The 12779-nt window shown below is 46.5% G+C and overlaps 1 protein-coding gene across 1 annotated transcript; it reads right to left on the bottom strand.

Annotated features, from left to right (window-relative positions):
- Positions 1-250: 250 nt before the first annotated feature.
- LOC103351797 (protein SSX1) lies at positions 251-10296 on the bottom strand. The gene is made up of 9 exons (XM_008272568.3): positions 10149-10296; positions 7674-7740; positions 6666-6778; positions 6215-6329; positions 5827-5931; positions 3692-3741; positions 2128-2257; positions 1332-1436; positions 251-724 (listed from the first exon to the last, which is right to left on the bottom strand). The coding sequence occupies exons 2-8, from the start codon at positions 7684-7686 to the stop codon at positions 1336-1338; spliced, it is 627 nt and encodes a 208-aa protein (XP_008270790.1). The 5' UTR covers positions 7687-7740; positions 10149-10296; the 3' UTR covers positions 251-724; positions 1332-1335.
- Positions 10297-12779: the final 2483 nt, after the last annotated feature.

Here is a 12779-nt window from a genome sequence, read left to right as displayed (position 1 = left end):
CTGCCCCAGTTAGCAGTTTCATCTCGGCCCCCTCTCACACACTCCCAGATGGAAATGGACCATCTCAGTTGCTGAACTTGAAGATCTTTCACAGAGCACCTACGACAGCACTTGGCACAGGCTCTGTACTCACTAGGTGTCTATTAAGTGAATGACTCCTTTGATGCCAAGATTCCACTTCTAAAAATCTGTCCTAAAGAAGCACTCCCATGAGTGCACAGAGCTGTGTGTCTGAGAATGACGGGAGCAAACAACAGGAGAATGCTTACAAACATTTATTCCCAGTAACAAGTACAGAGTAAGTGATGATGTGAGTTTGCGGTATAGATCATGTGCAAACAGCAATTGGAGGGACTGGTCCAGGACACAAATAATAGTGGGAAAAATCAGGTGAGAGATGTTCGCCATTGGTACCCGATGTGTGCCTATGCAAATGCACAGAAAAATGTCTGGAACTGAATACTTAGAATTGCCCTCAGTAGTCACAACTGGGAAGCAAGGATAGTGCTATTCTAACAGAGATAATGCTACATTTATATCTAACATAGTGCTTGCCACATAGAAAAACACTAAAAGAGTGCGTTCAGTACACCGATGCTTAAATTTTCACTATTAGCAGATCTTAACTTCAGTTGCTGATGGCCAGGGATTCATAGCCATGCCCGTTGTTCTTCAAATGCCACCAGGTTCTGCTTATCATCATGGGCAAGGCACTTCCCAGAGGCTGAGGCAAGGACAGAAAGGAAAACAGGTGGCATTGAGCTCCCAGTGCCTGCTCACTTGAGCCCCAGCTCTGCCCCAGACCTGCAGAGAGGCCCCGTGCTCTGACCCTGGCCAGCCTCAGGACCCATGCGCATCTCCCACTGCTCCTCCAAGTGAACCTTCTGCTTTGGCCACAGTGACTTCCTCACCTGGCTTAGGAACTGCTGGGCTACTGGAAGGTGTAGTCTGTACATTAGGAGCTGGCATGGGGTTTGGGAGCCCACAGCGTCCTGGGTGGGGGAGGTCCCTGGATATATGAAGGGACTGCAAAAACTTTCATGGAAAATGGAATTAAAAGGTCAGGTTTATTTTGGTGCAAACACTTGTTTTTTTGAAATCTATGCACAGTTTTTTCCATAATGTACAGTTCTCCATGAACTTTTTGAAAACCCCTCATAACAGAGCATGGGGAAACCTTGTGGCGCTTCAGTGCTCCCCCCATCCCCACACTCCACCAAGGGATGAGGCAAAGGGAAGGATTTGGGGAGCAAGTGACAAGAGAGGATCCTAGTAGCATCGCAGAACAGCACTGTGCAGGGGGGTGCGGGGTGGGCCAAAGGGTCACTTACACAATTAGTCCTCTTCCTCCGGGTCGCTAATCTCTTCATAGGCCACCACGTACTTTCTCTCCCGCAGGCGGTGGCTCCAGACGTTAATCTCCTTCTTTCTGGGTTCTACAATGGAGAAGAGTTGGTACATGAGGGGTGGGTGGGCCCTGTTTTGCAAGAAAAGGAGATGCCTTTTCCCTCCCAAGTGTGCATTGGCCTTCCACAGCCTCTGCTGTTGTTCACATCCACCTCAGACAGGCTGAGCTGTCAAGACCTGCACTGACACAAACCAAGTGTCAGGTCAAGTTTTAGCTTTTGACTCTATGCCAGGTTTTAGACTCTCAACCTCTTCAGTTACCAGAACATTCCATCTTCTTTCGTTCAGCCTCTATCTGTTAAAGGCAGAGTGTGTACCCAGCATTGAGCTAAGGGCTGCGAAGACAACCCAGAGTCAGCTGTGTCCCCAGCTCATCACAGATAGAATGATCTGAGAACCTTTCATGTCATGAAGCCTTCTAGATTTAATTCAACACCTCCACACAATTTATGAACCGTGAAGTCTTCATTTCTATTTTGTAGATGAGGAATCTGAAACTCAGAGTTTGGAAGACTTGTCCAAAGTCGCATGGACTTTATATGGATGGCAACTCAAGTCTGTGATTTCAGAAGTCATAGTCTAACACCTCAGCAGGTGCTGGGCAAGCGCCTCAGCCCAGGTTGGAGCCAGGACTGTCCTGGGTCCATGCCATACACCTAGACCACACACAAATACAGCCAGGAAGACCACAGGGCTTGTTCCTAAGTGGTTTTCTCTTACCTGACACCACATCATGCTCCCCAGAGGTACTTAGGTGTTCCAGATTTCGCTTCTTCTTAGCCTGTCCCGAGTAAGATGTTCTTGGCATTCCACGTGAATTATTCCTTCTCTTTGCTGGCTTCTTGGTCACCTTTTAAGTATGAAGGTCACACATAAACAGTGTCAATGGTGTTTCTCCAGTGCTTTAGAGCTTTATTATAAAGTGTCCTTATATGCATTATTTTAATTAGTGTTCTCAATAACTGGGATATCATTACATTCTTCATACTTAAATCATGAGGACTCTGGGAGGTTCCAATGAAAAGTAATGGCCTAAATGAATGGTGTTCCCAAGACTACAGTGCTTGTCATCACAGTCTATTCAGGCATTCTCACAAACAGCGAGAGTCTCTGTGTAATTGGGAGTATGGGACACGGAAGATTTGACAAGATAAAGCATTCAAAGAATCTACAAGGTCTATAAAAGGAAAGGCTTCTATAAAATTATCAGGGATCATGTATAAATGCAAAAATGTACAGCGGGACGGAGCATTGCTGGAAAAAGGATGGTGTCAGGGAGAGGAAAGAAATGGTTGACAAATTAATCCAGACAACAAAGATAACAGTGCCACATGTGGCATACTGTCCTACCTTGGCAAGAAGACAATGTGAAATTGGGCAAGGTGGGACCAAGAATGTGAACACTGCATGTAAAACAAACTAAGAGAAATTGCTTTCTGAGCTCACAAACATTTTCAATGTGGTAATAATCAACATTAATACTTCTTTTCACAAGCCTTCTTAGAATTTGCTCTCCATCCATCTCCACATTGTCAATCCAACTGGCAGATCCCTTTACCCTGTACGCTAGAGTTGAATCTGCAATTGTGGAATCACAGTCATTCAATACACATTCGGGTGCCTTTGAGGGCTCCTCTGGGCTGGGACTCAGGCTTCAGAGGTACAAGGCCCTCAAGGAACTCGCAGGAGAGAGGGACAACAAGCAAATCAATTCCTCTGCCGTCCAAGTGGCCCTGGGATAGAGCAGAGGCCAGCAGGTACGTCCTGGTGTGAGCATGGGTGTTTAAATGGAAGCATCAGCAGCCTCTGTCGGGGGAATTGCTTGAATTTCATACATGAAATGGTAAAAGAGCCTGGAGATGCTTTGTGGCTCTGGATCAGACTACCACTGCCACCGCAGATCAGGTAAAATTAGTTAACACCGCGATGTTCTCATCTTTACTGTTATTTAACGTATAATCACACTGCTGTTGTTTGGAGATAATAATAGAAACAATGTCAGAGAGATTTTCTTAAGGGTTAAGTAGATTTATCTGTGGGAACGGCTTAAAACCTGGCATTACTATGAAAACAAAAGTATTAGCTATCACAGTTGTTATTAGGTGTTGTTAAGCCATTGGTGCCGCATCGTGCACTGGGATGAAGCCATCAGGAAGGGGAGTGGATGTTCTCCCACTCTGAGCAATCCATATTCATATCCACAGTGTGTGTGTGTGTGTGTGTGTGTGTGTGTGTGTTGGGGGGGCAAAAGTTCTCTGGTTCTTTAGATTGGGCAGATACTCACCTTCAGGTGTTTTCTCTGATGCATGCCAGAAGACTCCGGCACAGGAGCATCTGAAATTAGGCAAGCAATCAGAATTTTTCTTTGTTGGTAAAGATTTCCAAATTCAAGAGACACCTGTGGTATCAGAGGATTCTGAGGCAGAGGGTTATTTGTCCACTCTTTCATTGTCAAAGACTTATCTGAGACTGGATTCTGAATGATCTGTAGTTATGGCTTATGCATTTATTTGCGACATCAATTTGGAATTTCCTTTGTGGTGGGTTATAAAATGGGGTTTAAACTTCATCGCTGCCTTATTCTATTCTGTTACATATCTCTCTTTTGCTCCTCAAATCAAATTGATTGCCTGAGAATCTGAACTGTATCTACTTAAAGATATGTGAGAACCAGAAATCACCGTACACTTAACATGAGTCTTACAATGTCCATTATACTTCAGTTAACCTGCTGAATGCGTGATGAAGCATGGCCAATTTAGTTCAGTGGTTCTGAAATGTTTCTAGTATAAAGAGACTCCTTTAATATCAACAAACTTGGCAGATACTCAAGCACTGGACTTTCTGAGCTCTCCCACTGACTGTGGGGGTGTGCACAGTCTGGTTTGCTTACCTAGAGAGTCACAGGTCTATGGGGGAGAGGTTTGCACATTCTGACCCTATCTTCCCACAAGTGTGCTGTCAGAGCAGAAGAGCGAACGCACATTTTGCCCCCTTTATGTTGATTACACACATTACTCAAAAGCACAAAGCTCTCTGCCCCAGAGTCTGTCTGTCCCTCTTTTTTTAACCCTCTGTTTTCTCTGTTCTCTGACACGTGGGAAAGCTCAATGTATGTGTGTAGGAGGTACTGATCTTTCAAACTCTTCCAAGTTCAACACACAGGCTCAAGTTTGATTGATAGTAAGACAAAATTGGAATTTTCATAACATAATGTGTTCATCACTGTCTATTTATCCCATACCTATGTGCTGTTGTGAAACTGGAAATTTTTGGTGGCTTTACACTTTGATTCATTCACTGTGTTCAGTAAGACAAACAATTCTTTAAAGAATAAATATTTCAAACACACAGGACGCCATGAGGAGTAATATTGAGTCCAGTTGGATCTCAACACTCTCCCATAACTACTTCAGCTCTAAAACAGGGCAGGAGTTGTGGCACAGCAGGTTAACCTGCCACTTGGGACACCCTAATCCCGTATCAAGGCACCTGAAATCCAGTTCTATCTCTGCTTCTGATATAGCTTCCTGCTAGTGCACATCATGGGAGGCAACAGGTGATGCCTCAAGTACTTGTGTCCCTGCCACCCATGTGGGAGACCCGGATGAAGTTCCAGGCTCCTGGCTTGGGCCTGGCTCAGCTTCAGCTATTGCAGGCATTTGGGAGAAAGAATTGGCAAATGGAAGATCTTTCTCTCTCTCTCTCTGCCTTTTAGATAAATAAAAATTAAATAAACATAAAAAGTATATAAAATACTGCCAACAATCATGGCTTAAACTGCCTGTGCAGCTGGCTCCAATTCTCATACTCCCTTTTCTCCACTTATAGCCACTCCCCTGAATTTGATGGGTTTTATTGCAATTCAGATTTGGGTGCATTAACCATCTACTTATTTTCCATAGGAATGCATATTCTTGTTTTGCATCTTTGAGAATTTTATGTGAGGGCCGGTGCTGTGGTGTAGAAGGTTTAGCCTCCGCCTGCAGGGCCTGTATCCCATATGGGCACTGATTCGAGTCCTGGCTGCTCCACTTCCAATCCAGCTCCCTGCTAATGCGTGTGGGAAGGCAATGGAGGATGCCCCAAGTGCTTGGGCCCTGGCACCCATGTTAGAGGCTTAGATGGAGTTCCTAGCTTTGGCCTTGTTCAGCCCTGGCCTTTGCAGCCATTTGGGGAGTAAACCAACTGATGGAAGATCTCTCTCTCTCTCTCTCTCTCTCTCTCTCTCTGTAACTCTACCTTTCAAATAAATAAATAAAGCTTTAAAAAATAAAAAATAAGAAGAATTTTATGTAAATGGCTACTGTACCCAACCTTGGGCATCAGCCTGTTTTCACTTAGCCATGATGCGTGTGGAGCAGCAACTTCCCAGGTGACTGGAGGAAAAGCAATCAGGCCCAATTCCCATCCACTCACCACGACCTGCAGTGCTGACGCCCTGACCTGCATCAGGATCATCTTCCTGGGATTTTTCAGCATTTCTACCAGAACACATGAAAGCTGGGACGACAGTTTTGAAACCTAGAAAGAAGCAAAACACCTGTTGCTAAAGGGACAAAAAGAAGGCAGGGGAGGGCGCTGCCATGTGCAGACAGCAGAGTTCATAGAGAGGCTGACGGGAGAGAAAAGGGCAGGTGCACGCTCCACTGATGCTGCTCCTTGCCCTTAGCCCTGTACAGGACAGAAAAGAGAAGGGTGCCTAGAGGCTGCCTTGGGAGTTCTTCCTGCACCAAAGGAAAGTGGGAGGCACCTGCTGCAGCTGAAGAGGAGACAGGTGTTGTGTGTGCCCAGCCCTTCCTGATACCTAGTTTAGTCATGGTGGTATAGTTTCTCTTCATGTAGACATAAGTTATCTTCTCAGAGTATTCCAACTTTTCCCATTCCTTCTTAGAAAAGTACTGGGATATATCTTTGAAGGCCTAGAAGAGAAGGAAAAAGAAATGTCGGCGGACTCAGTGTTATGGCAAACCGAGTCAACAGGGGTGGCATTTCCTGGCTTCTCCCTTGACACACAGTAGGTGCTTATTGCGGCTAGCTTGCTTCCCCTCCCACCTTCCTGACCAGACTGGGAGTCATCAAGTGTAGTACAAGGTCAAAGACCTGTTTTTCCAAGCTTGTGGGATGAGGGCAGAGTGTGAGTGAGAAACCCCCAAAGCCCTGAACCTCACTCTTGTCCCTGGTGCCTCTATCCTCAGAAATATAGTCACCTATACTCTCCCTTGGCTCACTCCTCTGCCCCCTCCAGGTCATCTCACCTTGCATGTCTTCTCTGATTTCTGAGAATCAGCACTGTGGCTCATGGGAAGGGATCCGTTTGTGCTCATGGAACCCGGAACAGTTTCATCTTGAAGAGATGTAGTCTCAGTATCTGCAGGCACAAGACCAAAAGTACAGAGGAGGAAGAAAGCACCGGGGGATGGCCACTCTCAGCCAGCCAGTGCCATGTAGGTTCTACTTTTCTTCCTACTGGGCTTATCTGTCCCTGGGTAAGGACAGAGGGCAGTGAAGGAGCCAGATGAGAATGAGGAATGGGGGTCTCTGAGGAAAGTATTAATTAGATGACAGGTTTGCCGTGGACATGAGCAAAGCAGCCAGCCTGGAGTTTTTCAGAAGGGTTAGCTACTGTTAGTGGGGGCAAACTTCAAAAAGTTTGTGGAGTTAGTGTTGATGGAAAAAATGTTTTCAAATGACTTATTTTATTTATTTGAAAGGCAGAATTAGGGAGAGGGAGAGGGAGAGGGAGAGGGAGAGGGAGAGGGAGAGGGAGAGGGAGAGGGAGAGGGAGAGGGAGAGGGAGAGGGAGAGGGAGAGGGAGAGGGAGAGGGAGAGGGATCCTCCATCTGCTGGTTCCAAAGCTGGGCCAGACTGAAGCCAGGAGCCAGGATTCAGGAGCTTCTTCCAGGTCTCCTATGTGGGTGCAGGAGCCCAAAGACTTGAGCAATCTTTCTCTGCTTTCTCAGGTGCAGTAGCAGGGAGCTGGATCAGAAGTGGAGCAGCCAGGACTTGAACTGGCGCCCATATGGGATGCTGGCTCTGCAGGTGGCAGCTTTACCCCCTTATGCCACAGCACGGGCCCCAGTGCAAAAAATTTTTGAAATGCATGCATGAAACAAAAATTGCATAAATATTCCCCATTCTTCATTTTTTTTTAACGTGGGAGAGAAAAGTGTATCACCATTTACATGGTATGATTCAGTGAAGCAATATTTGTAACTAAATACCAAATAGAATTCAAAATATTTTTTGCACCAAAATAAACTCACCATTTATTTTCATTCTTTCAAGAAGTTCTTGAAGTACTTCCGTACTTTCTCTGGTATCCGTTTTAGTCTGAAGGAAAAATGGAGAGACATTTGTTAGGTAAATGAGGCACAAAAGACAAATTCTACATGATTATATTCATATGTGGAAGCTAAAGAAATTGATTTCCTAGAAGTAGAGTGTAGGACAGTGGTTATTAGAGGCTAGAAGTATAGGGGAAGTAGGGATTAGAAGGATGGAGGAGGAAGGGCTAGAGGGAGGTTGGGTAACAGGTGTGGAATACATTTAGATAGGAGGAATGAGTTCTGTTCTGCAGCTCAGGGTAACACATTTTACAACGATTTAGTACTTTTTAAATTATTTTATTTATTTGAATGACAGAGTTAAGAGAGAGGTAGAGAGGTCTTCTGTCTGCTGGTTCACTCTCCAGATGGTCACAACGGTTGGAGCTGCACATATCTGAAGCCAGGAGTGAGGAGCTTCCTCTGCATCTCCCACGCAGGTGCAGGGGCCTAAGGACCTGGGCCATCTTCTACTGCTTTCCCAGGCCACAGCAGAAAGCTGAATCACCAAGATTCGAACCAGCACCCATATGGGATGCTGGTGCTTCTGGCCAAGGCTTTAACCTGCTGCGCCACAGCACCGGCCCCAGTACATATTTTACAAAGAACTAAAAAAAAGGAGTTCAAAGCTTCCCAACACAAAGAAATGATCAATATTTAATCATATGCAAATGCTAATTATCCAATTTGTTCATTACACACACTGTATACATGTCTTGAGTTATCACACTGTACCCCATAACTATGTAGAATTATGTGTTAATTAAAAAGAAAAAAAAAGTCTGGAAAAGAAAAGACCCTTGTTGGGGAAGCAGTGAAGTGAATGTGTAATTAGCTTTTTGGTTTTGAGGGGGGGGGGGAGGTTAAGATTATTTTTCTAAAGGGAAAAGGAAAAAAAAACACCAGGAAGAATCACAATGAATTTTTACAATTAAAAAACAAAAATGTTTCATTCCATGAAATTAGTTTTTTCCCCTTTTACAACTTTTTTACAAAAATATTTATTTATTTGAAAGGCAGAGTTACAGCAAGAAGGAGAGCCAGAGAAAGAGAGAATCTTTCGTCTGCAGGTTCACTCCCCAAATGGCTGCCAGCAGCCAGGGATAGGCTAGGTGGAAGCCTAGAGCCAGGAGCTCTATTCAGGTCTTCCATAAGGGTGCAGACTTGGGCCATCCTCTGCTGCTTTCCCAGGCATGTTAGCAGGGAACTGTAGAAGAAGTAGAGCAGCTGGGACTCCACCCCATGCCCTGCTACTCCATAATGCAGGACCTTATTTTTAAATATATTTACTTATTTTTTTATTGTTTGATAGGCAGAGTTACACAAAATAGAAAGGGAGAGACATAAAGAATCTTGGCATCTGCTGGTTCATTCCCCAAATGGCTGCAACCCCCTGCGGAAGCCAGAAGCCAGGAACACCATCCTGGTCTTCCATGTGGAGGGCAGAGGCAAAAGTACTTGGGCCATTGTTGGCTGCTTTCCTTTACAAGGCGCATTACTAGGAAGCTGGATCAGAAGTAGCAGCAGCCTGCACTCCAACAGCAACTTAACCCCCCCCCCCCGATAAAGCTGGCCCCTTTTATCACTTGTTAACCTTTTGTTTTATCTTAACTTCTAAATAACAATTGTACATGTTTATGGGGAACACTGATCTCTGAGTATTTGTACGGGTCATGTACTATTCAGACCATAGCAACCGACACACCGTTCGCTGAGTGGGGTTTCGTGCGGGAGCGGTGTTTCTGACCTGAAGACGTCGTGGAGTGGGGAGGTGAGTCCCAGGGAGCTTTCAGTCTATCGGTTTCGATTTTCCGGCGGAGGGCTATGTGTGGGGTTCCGTTGTTTTGAAGAGAAACAGGGATCACTAATACGAGCGGATTTCGAAGTATTACTGGGCTATCTGGGAGCCATTAATGCGCAGAGGGCGGAAGTCTCAAGACCAAACACCGGGTAATGGTCACTCAGACCTCAGACTGAAGGAATGGGTGGGAGTCGTTTTAACACGCGACAATCTGGAGCTTCTCCCACCCCCCGCCCCCAAACTGAAGTGTGTCTTATGGAAAAGACACTTAGGGGTTTCTGGGGCCAACGGGATTACAGCTTTCTCCCACAAAACATAGTAAAGTAGTTCCATAGGCAGGCAGAGGCTATTTGGTATTATTTGTGAGTACAGAAATATTATTTGGGGGTTCCTCAGGAGGGGGGGAAGTTTTATAATCAGCAAGTAAGGAGTTTTCGCATACTTAAGAGTTTTCTCTCTGCTCGATGGGACCAGCATGCAAAGCTAAAATCACGATTGTAAAGATCTTGGAATACACAAGAAAGGCCGAAGCACTTGTGTACTCTCTAGAGGTTCCCCGATTTTCTACCTGCCCCTATTAACCTGCCCGAAGGCTTCCCCCAAATTGAACTTACCTCCGTTTTGGCGGTCTGGCAGGCAACTGCGGTTCCACTAGGGGCGCAATGAAGTTTCTTGACTGTTGTATTACCATCAACGAGTCAGGCAGTGCGTGAACTCAGTCCCGCCAATCAGATGCCCGGAAAATGGGCGGGAAAAGAGACAGAAAAATTACGTAACAATCTAGGCTTCAAATGCCCAGAATTCTCAAAGGGGCGGAGCCTCTGATTTTCCCGCTTGAACGGATGTTGTGCACTATGAGAAAAAACTAATGCGCGATGCGTAGGTCCGGTTCAACGCATGTCAACACGCATGCTCTGATTTTCCTTTTCACTTAAAAGGGTGTGTATGTGGCATGTTGCCATCTTAAGTCCATCCTCGCAGCTCCTAACTTCCTTACATCCGGGATCTTTTCTAGGACCTCCATAGTAACTTAAATTGAAAAAACTTCATACAAAGAAATGTAGAAAAATTGTAAACAGTATATATTCATATGTGTTTTTATTGACGGTACAAGCATCAGATATATGTGTCATGCCTTGATATTAAAAATATAGCAACAGTGTTTTAAAAATATCTGTGATCACTTCTCAGCCTTTTGGCTAAGATCAAGTGTATAAAAGTATAAATTAGGGCTCCTGTGTTCTGCTGGCAGCAGCAGAGGCGGCAGCGGCGGCAGAGTTGGGGCGGGGAGGATGCAGGTGTCAGGGGCTCAAGCACTTGGATCATGTTCTGCCGCCTTCCCAGGCACATTAGCAGGGAGCTAGTTGGGAAGTGGAGCAGCCAGGACTTGAACCAGCACTCAGATATGGAATGCCTGCATTGCAGGCAGCAGCTTAACTTGCTGCACCAGAACGCTGGCTCCCAAGTCTGTGCTTTCAATTATGTTTCTATATTGCCTCAACTGTTTGTTGATTGGTTTCATGAACGAAGCAAGGAAGGGATGCATCTTAAAATAACAAAGTAAGGGCTCCTGAGCCGCTCTGTACGTGTCCATGCACCGGTTATTTCACCGCCCTGTCTTGTCGGTCTCTCCAGCGTGCTCCTCCCGCCTGGAAAGTAGGGCTGGGAAAGGCCGGGCCTGTGGGAGACGGCAGGAGATGTTTCCAGGGGCCCGAAGCATCCAGAGACTTCAAGTCCGGAGTCTCCGTGTTCGGGGGAGAGGGGACGAGAGTGCAGTGGTTCCCCTGGGAGGGCCGTGGGATGAGTTCGGGATGGGGGGAGACATTCGCGCAGTAAACAGCCACGATTTTATGGGGTTACCGAGGTACCTAGGTCCTCAGTGTGTGGGATTTGCTGCTCTTCTGGCGAGGGTGGGGCAGGTGGTCCCGTGGATCTGAGGGGGTTCTTTTGGCTGGAAGTGGGGATGGACTTGGCCGACAGCAAATCTAGGTCGTGATGGGGAGAGGTCTGCGTCCCTGACATTTGGGGGGCTGAGCACAATTCAGCTCTCCTGGAGCTCTGATGCCGCAGATTTGGTTGTGGGAGGCGGGATCAGGAGACAAACCTGCCTCCGTAATTTTGAGTGAGGGCCATGGCTCTGGGATTGGGGCAAGCTCGCCCTGGGACAATCTTATGCGAGTGTGTGTGTGCACGCGCGCTTCAGCACATGCTCGCGATTGGGTTGGGGGGGATGGGCTAGGACCATGTATCGGAGCAACGTTTGGTTGGTTTGTTTTTTGAGAAGTGTTGAGGGCTCAGCTCAGCGCAGGCATCCATGAGGATTGGTTGCTTTAGGAAGGTAGCCTCCTCCTAGGGTCCCTAGGTTATTGGGGTGGAGGTCGTGGCAACCCTCAGAGCCTAGGTCTTTTCAATATTTCTGGAGCTGGTTTAAATCTCTTTATTATGGAGATATAAGCAGGATCCAGAATTCTCGAGATGCAAATTCAATCCACTGCCTTGCTGCAAATCTATCTGGAGCCAAATCCCTTCCTCACCTTTGCAGACACTGAGGATTGTCCTAGCTACACCTGCTGGATAAGAGCATGGCCCTTTACAGTGAGACTGGAAACCCAGGCTCTATCACTTCCTGGTAGTGTCACTTTGAGAAAGTTGCTGACGTGTTCCGTGCCTCTGCTTCGGACACGTCCTGATTGCAGAGGCAAAGGGAGGTGAGCTTTCTGCTCCATGTCGGTATCTTATTGAAACAAGATGTGGTGATACCCACACTCAGGACCTCTTCCCAGGAAGCTGCCCGCAGTTCTTTCCCCTCTCAGCAGGGCTTCTGTCCTGTCATTGAAAAGGACTGGTTTTGGGGCTCATAGCGTTTTTGAAGTCCCTGGTTGTGTTTCCTGCAATGCCTTCCCCACCCACGGGAGGGCTGTGTGCAGGGGAAAAGAAAGACGCAGCAGCTCCACGGGAGAGCTCCTCGCCAAGGGCGTCCTGCAGTCCTTCTTTTCTCCAATCACAGGAGCTATCTTTCTTCTTCTTTCACATCCTGACCTCATTTTATCTTTAAAATGCGTCTCTGAGGGGGCTGGCAGAGCAGGTTAAGCTGCCAATTGCGATGCCTTGTCCTGCATCAGAGTGCTGGGTTGAGTCCTGGCTGCTCCACTTCTGGTTCAGCTCCAGGCTAATGTGCCCGGGAAAACAAGTAGTTGATGGCCCAAGTACTTGGGTCCCTGCTACTCATGTGGGAGACCTGGATG

This window comes from Oryctolagus cuniculus, chromosome X, assembly GCF_964237555.1.
Source record: "Oryctolagus cuniculus chromosome X, mOryCun1.1, whole genome shotgun sequence".
NCBI classification, from domain to species: Eukaryota; Metazoa; Chordata; class Mammalia; order Lagomorpha; family Leporidae; genus Oryctolagus; species Oryctolagus cuniculus.
The sequence above is the reverse complement of the archived record's forward strand: the minus strand, read 5'-3'. Positions and strand labels throughout refer to the sequence as shown.

Excerpts from the sequence above, each read along its gene's own strand:
- LOC103351797 (XM_008272568.3), bottom strand. Across the intron at positions 5,932-6,214 it reads TACCACCATGACTAAACTAG|GTTTCAAAACTGTCGTCCCA; the intron begins GTATCAGGAAGG and ends GCTTCTTTCTAG. Across the intron at positions 2,258-3,691 it reads ATCAGAGAAAACACCTGAAG|GTGACCAAGAAGCCAGCAAA; the intron begins GTGAGTATCTGC and ends CATACTTAAAAG.